The sequence below is a fragment of the Chelmon rostratus genome, chromosome 21 (genome assembly GCF_017976325.1).
Source record: "Chelmon rostratus isolate fCheRos1 chromosome 21, fCheRos1.pri, whole genome shotgun sequence".
Taxonomy (NCBI): Eukaryota; Metazoa; Chordata; class Actinopteri; order Chaetodontiformes; family Chaetodontidae; genus Chelmon; species Chelmon rostratus.
In genome coordinates, this window is record NC_055678.1 from 17,672,354 (window position 1) to 17,682,882 (window position 10,529).

At 41.5% G+C, this 10,529-nt stretch overlaps 1 protein-coding gene across 1 annotated transcript; it reads left to right on the plus strand.

Moving 5' to 3' along the window:
* Nucleotides 1-410: 410 nt before the first annotated feature.
* Nucleotides 411-6,367, plus strand: dhrs7cb (dehydrogenase/reductase (SDR family) member 7Cb). The gene is made up of 7 exons (XM_041963045.1): nucleotides 411-552; nucleotides 2,266-2,422; nucleotides 3,368-3,480; nucleotides 4,454-4,664; nucleotides 4,787-4,879; nucleotides 5,600-5,761; nucleotides 5,873-6,367. The coding sequence occupies exons 2-7, from the start codon at nucleotides 2,269-2,271 to the stop codon at nucleotides 6,079-6,081; spliced, it is 942 nt and encodes a 313-aa protein (XP_041818979.1). The 5' UTR covers nucleotides 411-552; nucleotides 2,266-2,268; the 3' UTR covers nucleotides 6,082-6,367.
* Nucleotides 6,368-10,529: the final 4,162 nt, after the last annotated feature.

Genomic DNA, 10,529 nt, shown 5'->3' on the forward strand with positions numbered 1-10,529 from the left:
TTTCAATATAAGATGTGCTGGAGTATAATAATAAAGTAGCATGAAGCGCAAATAGTCAAGTAAAGTGCAAGCACCTCAAAACTGTGCTTAAGTACAATATTTAGTTGTAGCAGCAGTGATAAATTAAAATACATCTAGTTAGGAAGTCAACTGAAAGTCTAGAAGTCTCTGAAGCTGTATCCTCCACTTAGGGTAATTTATTAGTTGGAAAACATCACTGACTAACTGACTTTAAAACAGCATTACCATGCTAATGCTTGCTCCTTAACACAAAGTGTTAACTCTCACTTGTTGTCCATCCCTTCATGCTGGCAACAAGGGAACATGCTTCAGATACTGTATATGTGTGTATTAATGGCTGACTCAAGCAGGAGCTATTATAAGCAGTTCCAGGGGACAGCAGCAGTGGGACAGACAGACAAGACAGAGCGAGGGACAGAGCTGTGTGAATGGACGAGGGACACAGAAAGAAGACAAGGGCCTCTGTTACCTAACTAAACCTGGAAAAAACAACAGCCAGTCTTGCTGAAGGATTAACTCCCTGTCCGTGCTGTAAGTGAACCAAGAATAACACAGATTATGTGTGTGTCTGTTGTGTGGTTGCTATAGATGTGCACTCACAAGCTGACTAACCCACTTGGATCCAATCATGTGTCAGCCCAAATATGGGGCTGTGCAGGGACGTGGGTCTCTGGAGTCATTATGAATACTAGTTTTAATGTGGATTAAGGGTTATCTTAATTTGTTTTCCCAAGTAAAGCAGGGCAAGTAAGGTTATCCATTGCTTATAAATGTGAGCCTCCCTGGTTGCCTTAGGGTATCTTATGACAATATCCTGGAGGTGACATAGTGAAAGGCATTCTGCGGCTGCAGCATGACCAGAATATATTTAGCTGTTCTTCCCAAACTCACTTTACATGGTAAGTGTGCTATGCCACCAAATGAAAATTCTTCCCTCAAGGGACTTAACACATTTGGAGCAGAAAACCACAGTTTGTCACAATCAAAACAAATGCAGGTACACATAGAGTGCATAAAAGTCTACAAGTATTTTTAGATGTGTGAACAGAACAAATGACTCTGGGGAGTAATTAGTTCACACTTCTCTGGCTTTTGCATGTTCGCTTGTCCAGTTTAAAGCAACAGTCTGACTCTTTGGAAAAGGCTTATTCGCTTTCTTGCCGAGAGTTAGAGGAGATGATCAATACCACTCTCATATCTGTACAGTAACAATGAAGCTGCAGTCATAAGCCAGCTAGCTTAGCACGAAGACTGAATGCAGGGGGCAGCTGGCCTGGCTATGTACAAAGGCTCCACTAGAGCTTACTAATTAACACGTTATATCCCAAAGTGTAAATATGACGTGGTTTTATGGGGGAGTATGCGCAAGTTGCCAGGGAGGTAGAGTTACTGGTCCCAGCCAAGAAATAGTCTGGCACATAACCTCCCGTGAAACAGTGACTTTTGCACTTCTGTTTATGCACCGATTAAACAAATGAGTTATACTATAGTTAGATATTGAGCTTTAGAGGTGCTTGTCACGTTTGGACATACCAGGCAGGCAAAGCTCAGCTAAGTGGCTGATGGCTATAGCTTCATATTTAGCAGACATATATGTGAGTGGTATCGACATGTAATTTTGACAACTTTGGAAATAAGCATTTCCAAAATATCAAACTCCTGCTTTAAAATACAAATTCAGTAGTTCCATAGGTTGAAAATGGACCTATACTTTACTGATATCACTGCTCCCAGTCTAGACAGGAAGGGACACATAATACAGAGAATTGTATTGTTTCATAGCCTGAGGTTTGCTCCTCTGCTATTGTGGAAACACATTTAGTAAGGTTACTGTCTCACCCACTCGATTGCTCCTGACAGCTCATGCTGATACACACTGGATTTACACAACATTAGGACCACTTAATGTTTTCCTGAAGACCACTGATAAGGAGAATCCTGATAAAAAAACCAATCATCCATGATTGGTTTCCATGACTGAATCAATACCAAACACAAAAGAGGAGATAAAGAAAAGAATTCAGAGAGTGTAATTTTTAGCTTGCATGTGACTGAGACTGGTTCTGAATTTACATTCGGTTTAATGTACTTTTAGTCAATGACACTCTCACACATTAGTTTCCACCACAACTAAGCCACTCCTGATCCAAGCTGTCCTCTCAGCACAGACTGCTGGCTCTTCTGATGCAGGTCAGTAGGTCTGTAGTTGTCCCCTGCACTCACGCCTTGTTTTCTCCCCCACAGAACATGGCCCTCCCCTCGGTGATGGTCTTGCCCCTGCTAATAGTCGTGGCGGCAGGGGTGTATTACATCTACAATGAGGTCATTCAGTTCATGTCCAAGTCCTTAGTCCGAAACAAAGTGGTGGTGATCACTGATGCTGTGTCCGGGGCGGGAACTGGTAAATGATCCCGCTTGTGTTTTTAATATTTAAGCTTACTTTCATTGCCAAGGAGGTTTGTTTTCACCCTTCTTTGTTAGTTTCTCTGTCTGTCTGCCTGTCTGCCAGCAGGATGTCTCAAAAGCAGATTCTATCGACAACTGATTTAGGTGGTGATTCACATTTTGGACTTGTGCCATTTGCCGTTTAGCTGTGACTAAAAATAATGGAGACAGACTCAATTGGAAGTATGTAGTGTTAGGCTGCATGTTTAGGAAACAGACTTGCTTCCTTGCAGAGGTGTAGATGAGAAGACTGATACTAATTTCTGTACACTGAATTTGAGGGTACAGCAAGGAAGTTGTTAGCTTAGCTTAGCTTATTTTAGCATACAGATAGAAAGCATGGGGAAATATCCTGGCTCTGTCTAAATGTAAAAACATTTTTGTATGTATTAAACAAATGACACAAAACATGTTAATTAGTGAGCTTTCGACATCTTGGTGCAGTAAACACACTTTTTTTTAACTTGATGGAGAGAGCCAGGTTGTGTTTCCTGCCTTCCTCCCGTCTGTGTGCTAAGCTAAGCTCCTCCTGGTTCTAGCTTCATATTTAGCGCACAGACATGAGAGTGGTCTCAATCTTGATATCTAAGTCTAAATAGTTTCCACAAAAAGAGCAAAAACAAAAGCTAATTGTTAAAATGACAATTTGTGGGGTGAAAGTGACCACACAAAACAAGCTAAAAACATATTAACTAGTGAGCTTTTAGAGGTGCCCCCCTTCGGACAGTCAGGCTAGCTGTTTTCAGTCTTGTTATGCTAAGCTAACCAGCTGCTGACTGCAGCTTTTTAGCATACAGACGATCATCATAAAAACGAATATACATATTTTTAAAAAATGCCAAAATTTTTCTTTAAGCCATGAAAACAGATTTATTTGACCTGATTTTTCCTCTCTGTTCAGAGTGTGCCCATCTCTTCCATAAGGGCGGTGCCAGACTTGTCCTGTGTGGGACTAGCTGGGATAAGCTGGAGTCTCTGTATGACTCTCTGACCAATGACGCGGACCCCAGAGAGGTGAGGAAATTAAGTAAATTAAAAATTGCGCATGCCGGCATTAGTCTCAGTTTGAAGCATCATAAACATGCCAGGCTCTGCGTAAACCCTTCCAAACCTAAACCATTACTCTTTTTTGTGGTGCTGAGTCATCTTTTTGGCAAACGACCAAGCTGAGAAACAAATCTTTCACTATGGTGCTGCTCCAGTAAACACGATGTCTATTAATATACACTGGAAACTTAAGCAGTGCAGTGTCAGTCCTTATCAGAGAGCAAAGCCCTTATCATACCACACAAATCCTTCAAATAGCCACTAGGATTTAGGCTAAGACATGACTCTGACATGACATGGTGGGTTTAAAGGTGCAAGCAGGAGAATAGGAGGCTCTGTCCATGTTTTTATCTGACTCCTTTGCTCAGCTGCCACAACCCAGATCACCACTTCCTCCTTTTGTCAACACAATAGCAGGATATCCTCTCTGACAGTACGCTGTCCCCCATGTATCTTCTATACTGTGGCAGAACAGGTGTGTTTATATGGAAATAGCACATAAATAGATGACAATAGCATCCAATTAGCAAACATTTGAACTCACGGCCATTGATGTTTGAGCTGTTGATTTTTCATGTTATGACTTATTAAAACCAATCAAAAGATTCAGTTCCAACAAGAAATCTTTCTTGTTAGCTGTATAAGTTCATTTTGTTTTATCAAGAAACTTTCACATTATTACACAAATGACAACATGCCTCGTTAAGATAATGACTGGTTTAAGCTGTATATTATGTTAGGGTGAGACGTGCTGACAACATCCGCAAAGTCATAATCTGATGGTTGTATTAAGATGTGAACACAGACATAAATCAAGTGCTGTATGAAGGAAATACAGTCATTAAAACAAGAATAACAGCTAATATGTTTTGTCATTTTGTCATGGTGGCAGCAACACCAGATTGAAGTCGTGTAGTAATACAGTCCCGTGTCTCCCCAGACGTTTGCCCCAAAGCTGGTGATCCTGGACTTCAGTGATATGCACAGCATGGAGGACGTGGTGGCTGAGGTGGTGGAGTGCTACGGCTGTGTGGATGTGTTGATCTGTAACAGCAGCATGAAGCTGAAGGCCCCGGTGCAGAGCGTCTCCCTGGAGCTGGACAGAAACATCATGGACATTAACTACTTCGGCCCCAGCACTCTGGCTAAAGGTGGGCCAGGCATTCCAGACAAAATCACCTCCAAAACAGGCTGCCCATACTACCTGCACAATGTTGGTTCTTGGGGATCTTTTTTTTAATCTAATTGCTAATATGTCCGAATGACATGGCAGGTGTTCTTCCAACAATGATTTCAAGAAGATCGGGGCACATTGTGCTGGTCAACAGCATCCAGGGGAGGCTGGCTGTCCCATTCAGAAGTTCATGTGAGTTGGCAACAAAAGTCTCTATGAGCCAAATTTAAACAGCTGGATCACCTAAATCACAAACATCTTTGCACTTTCCTCTTACAGAATCTGGCCGTTCAAGGTGTAGAGTAGTCAAAAAACAGCTTAAGTAGAGGCACTGTTCCTTCATCGCCGTTATATCTGTATAGTCTGTTTAAGTAGTAAAGTAGAAGCACATGTGATCAACATTATGACCTGACTTTGAGTACCAAAATTGAGTAATGAGGAATTCCAGAGTAGTGCATTTTTATTCTACTTTTATTTTACGTGGAAATGACTGACATTTTTTGAGATTCTGTGAGATGTCATGCTGATTCAACTTTGTCATCATTTTGGAGGCTGTAGGCTAGTCTGCTGCATTCTGAGAGGTGTTTCTATTATTTTGTCTACTAAATGTGTATCAGTGAGGATAGGCTCAGTAACAGGAACACCTCTCTGGACTGAAAATTATAACCTCGGGTGCATATCAGGATAATATTCCATGTGAGATCACAACATTTTCAGTATTATAGTAGAGCAATGACTGTGTGATCAGACAGAATTAAATATTGCACTATTACATGCAATTACAACACCAAGAGTGTTAAGACGTGATTAGATAGGGTGGTGCAAATTGTCACTGAATACATACAATACAATACAATACATGGGATGAGACTTATAGACTTGTGTGTGTGTGTGCATGTGCGTGTGTGTCAGATGCTGCATCTAAGCATGCGGCACAGGCCTTCTTCGACTGTCTGCGGGCTGAAGTGGAGGAGTATGGGATAGTCGTCAGCACCATCAGTCATACCTTCATCAACGCCTCCGACCCGACGCCTGTCGAGGAGGCTGCACCTAAACCGAACACCCTGTCCGCATGTGAGTAATAGAGCTGGGATTGAAGTGACTGAAAGGGTACTGATATACGAAAATAATATCATTATAAAGATGTTTCAGTAGACTAATCTAAATGTAACGGTTCTCCCACAGTTATTGCCAAGCAGATGACCCATGGTGTGCGCCCGTCAGTTCTGGCCAATGAGATTATGCAAACGGTGAACAGGAAGAGGAAGGAGGTTTTGCTGGCCCACCCCATCCCCAGGGTGGCCCTCTGCCTCCGCTCCCTTCTCCCCTCCTTCCTCTTTGCCGTGCTGGGTGCTGGAGTGAAGGACTCGGTCCTGGGTGAGCAGCTGCAGTAGGAGGGAAGGCTGAAATACAGGATGGGATCATACAGAGATGTGAACTAAAGCATGTATTGTTTGGAAATGGTAGATGTGTAAAAGTATGTACTAGATCACTTGCTGGGCTTCAGGGTCATCATGCGGCAATTGGTTTGTGGTGGTTATTTAAATTTTGATAATTAAAGTTATAATTCTGAAGATTTTCATGAAAATAAACCCTGTCTTTCATGCCATTTTTAAGAATAGATTCAATAAGTACAAAACCAACAGCAAATCAAATAAATGTAATAAATATTCATCTTGCATCCTGCCATGTGTGCGCTGTAAGTTTTTCAGTTGGTCAGATTTACAGACTGCAGTCTGTGCAGGGTGTTCACATGTGCACTGTTGTATCTGCAGATGGAAGAAACAGCTGACACACAGAGATCAATTGTAATATTTGATGACCTTTCTCTGATTCCTACTCCTTTACACTTCTACTCCACAACATGTCAGAGAAAACTATTGTACATTTAACTGTCCTTCATTAATCTGACAGAAGCATCAGCCCATGAAATATAACACACTCTTACAAATGAAACTGCCAAACATGGAAAGATTAAACAAGCTCCAACTCAACAAGCTGCAACATTAAAATACAAACAAAATTAATATAGACTTTATGTCATCCATGTCTCTTATTTTCCATGAAGGCATCGGTTTGACCGCATGTATGGATCCAGTATTTTGTGTCTCATGCACACCAGAGTGAGGTCATAGGACGATTATAGTTGGGAATGTCTTTCTCGGTGTGTCCTCTAGGTGGCAGCAACATATAGTAATTAATGACAACGGGTGAGTGCGAGATCAGCAGTTGCAGACCTAATGTCACAATCAGTTGTTTATATCAGCAAAGAGTCGCAGTGTTTGCTCTTCTAAAATATTAATGACAACTGTGTCAACTGTGAAATAACTAATAAGGCATCAAATGAGGATTTTTGACCAATTCTTCCAGATTTTTTGTGAATTTGAGACATTTTATTCTAAAGTTTCAGTAAGTCTGTATGCTTTGCAAAGAAAAACAAACAAACAAAAAATATCTTAATTATTTCTATTCAACAACAAATGCTGTATACCAAAGACCTTCTTCAGGAAGCTACGGCATTTACACAGATGCAATACATCCAATTACGTGTCACCCGTGGATTTATTGCACTCATCACTTCAGGGCAGCCGGACAGGCTGGTATTATCCTGCAAGGATTATGCTGCTGGGATCAATGCTGGTCCATGTGCTCTGAATATGATGGATATTTCATTTGGTGATTACTTGATCTATAAAACAACATATTTGGTAGATTTGTGTAACATATTATCAGAAATGAAATATCACAGGACTCCAACTCTGCGACAAAAGCCCGTTTTTCCTGACAACTGTGATGTAAATGAGGGGTGAATTCACAGGGGCTGGTCCGAGCAGCGTGTGCGCACTACGGGCGTCAAGTCCAGCTGGTATGCGTGAGTCTGTCCTCCAGGTCACTCTCCTCTGGGGAGTTCAACATCTTTTGTCTCCAGGGCCGACGGACAGGAATGTGTCTCTAATGTTCACATGAATAAATGCAGCTCTATGACATTTCCACATGTCAAACAGGAAGGAGTTCTTCAGAGCACTCAGCTGGACTCTCCAAATTGGCATTTTGATCCAACACATTTGCATATGTCACTGCCAGATCATGTATGTTTCATTGCATGCGATGGAGGTCAGTCTCACATATGAATAATTGTTTAACAAGAGTTTCCGGAGAGACGTCACGTGCATGTTGTAGTATATCAGCCGTGGAATTGTCAGATTCATTTCTGCTTAAAGGGTAAATCAAACGGAAATGCACCGAGGTGTGCGTTAATATCTGAGAGTGATCTAAGCCTAATAGTTTCTCTCAATCATCTGTCTGTGCTCTCTGGTGAGCAATATGTTGATAAGGCCCAAACACGGGAAGATGAGTGTCCTGAAGCGATAATCAGAGTGATGCATCCTGAATGTGAGGCATGACTTATATATGAGAATCACCTCACAGGGACGTCTGCTGCTCAGAAATGGTCTTTCCATGAGCGAGGTGATCACCCTTATCAATTTTTAAAGCTCAGGTTATTGACACTAACCTGACTTATGGAGGTTATGCAGAGGCCATGGTAATGATTCCCTAAGCCTTCACATACAACACCAGAGGGGCCGGCTCTTACTTTAAAATATTGGTTGATAGCGAACGTTATTGCTCCAATGAGTATTAAGGCAATGTCTGCACAGTGGGGTTCTCTTTGTCCATCTGTTGTTGCTCGGGATATTTGTATTCTGCCCTGTGGGGAGACTGTAAAGAGAGACATATAGACATGTGTCCAAAAGCCACTGAAAGCAATCAGCATGGCGACTGGGGCCACACTAAGCAGTCAGACCGTCTGCTTCCGACATGATGGAGGTTCTTTCCTTACCACGGCTATACATCAAATTCTATTCCTATTTGGTTTATATTGTTCTGTGATTTTCTTTGCAAATAAACTGTTCTTCTTCTAAGGCATAAGTGGCATAAATGGTTGGTTGTGGGCCCTGCAGCATCAGACAAGCATGAAAAAATGTAAATAAATAAAAATAGGAAATGAAGTACTTTTGTATGTCTATGTGTTTTTCTACACATAGACTTCATTTCAAGATCCAGTCTGTGGTAAAACACAGCAGAGAAAGAGCAGCTTGTGTATCAGTTCACATTGCAAGCAGACAAACGGTGGATTGAGATTGCATACATTGTTTAAAAGCTGCACTTATATATTTAAGTTAATAATGGCTCAAATGACTGTAAGGTGAGGTGAGGTGTCAAGTGAAAGCAGTCCCGTTTAACAGCAATCACACCTCCGCCCCCGACGTCATAGCATCTTTAGCATTGCTTTGGTTTCATGGCTGCATCTTTGCTGCTTTGTTTCACTCTCACTGCCCTCCTGAGCCTCATATTCAGCCCCAGCAGGCAGCAGTTTTTAGTGAACAGGCCAAATGCACTGCACAGAACTGCACCTGCACAGACAAAGTCAGCAGCTAGCTAAACATAGCACCAAAGACTTGGATATTTCTTTTTAACGAGTGAAGACATTTCATGAGTGCTGTGTACATAAGCAACTTTTCCCCAAACACATTTGTTACAATAACTTTCAAAGCCCTAATATGTTCATGTGTGTTTATGGCGAGTTTTGCTGCCTTGAAGTGGCAAAAAATTAATAATTCGGCTTTAATAAAGTAGACTGAAGTCGGCAATGTCATCAATCTCTGGTTGTTGTTTTTTGGATCACGTCCAGTTTGAATCCTGTGTTTGAAATGAAATGAAACTTCAGTATAGAGAAATACAGGTAAATGGCACAGTGTCAGAAACACACTGAATGCCCCTACAGATCAGCAAACCAGTACTGGAACTGATCAAATGGGCTCAAGCATGTGAAAGATACTATTTTCATGATATGAAGAAAATACATCATAAATACAAATTAATACTGACACCATCACCGGTCTTTATGGTAAGCTGTTTTCATGACTGTTCATCTCTATCATTTATTATGCAGCAATCTGACAATATCTGCTGATTCAAAAGCCGAATTCAAATGTTATTCTGAAGTGCTGCATCCCCAGAAAGCCTTTTGAAATTGCCTGCACTGCACACTGAAGTAGAAGAATTTAGACCGACCTAACCTGTCAGCCGGAGCGCGCTACACAGGATTAAACCATTCTTTCAAGGTATAATCTTCGCATCACATGTTATCTTGAGAAGGGGATTTTTTTTTGTCAGAGAAATCTTCCTAATCCCTCAGTCTTGTTTGGTTTAAAGATTACAAATATTTAATCTTAAAGGGAAAGTTTGCCTTAATCTCTTATAAATCCCAGCGTGCACTGCTTCTCATGTCCCTTCACTTCAGAGCGCTTTCTCACAGACACACAACAGTCTCCACAAGAATAAGACTGCGCTGCCCGTTACAGATTAGAGACTTTTAATGTCGGTTACCATAATCCTTCAATTTTCTTGCTTCTGGACAGAAAAGCATTATAATGTTTCTCATGACCCTCAAATCAAGAGGGACCGCAGATATAATTATGTTACCAGCGGACGTCGGGGACAGAGATCTAAATCAGTGCAAACTTCAGGGAATAAGCAGTACAGTTGGCCGGGCGAAATCCTTTATGTGCAAATGCAGCGAAAGCCAAATTGAAGCACGAACCCTTGTACCGAAAATAGAACTGGATTAATTTGATAAGTGCAGAGCTTATTGTTTCTTTCTGGAGTTTCATTTGACCGTTAGGGGCAGCTCTTTGTTAGAACATCAGCATGTCAGAGGCCTCATTGATCTGACTGGGTCTGACTGGAGGTGTTAATAAAGCCCGAGTCTCTCTATTGATTGTCTGCCTATAAGTCAATGTATTGGGTGGGAACTCAATGTTCAATGTCAGGCGCTGGG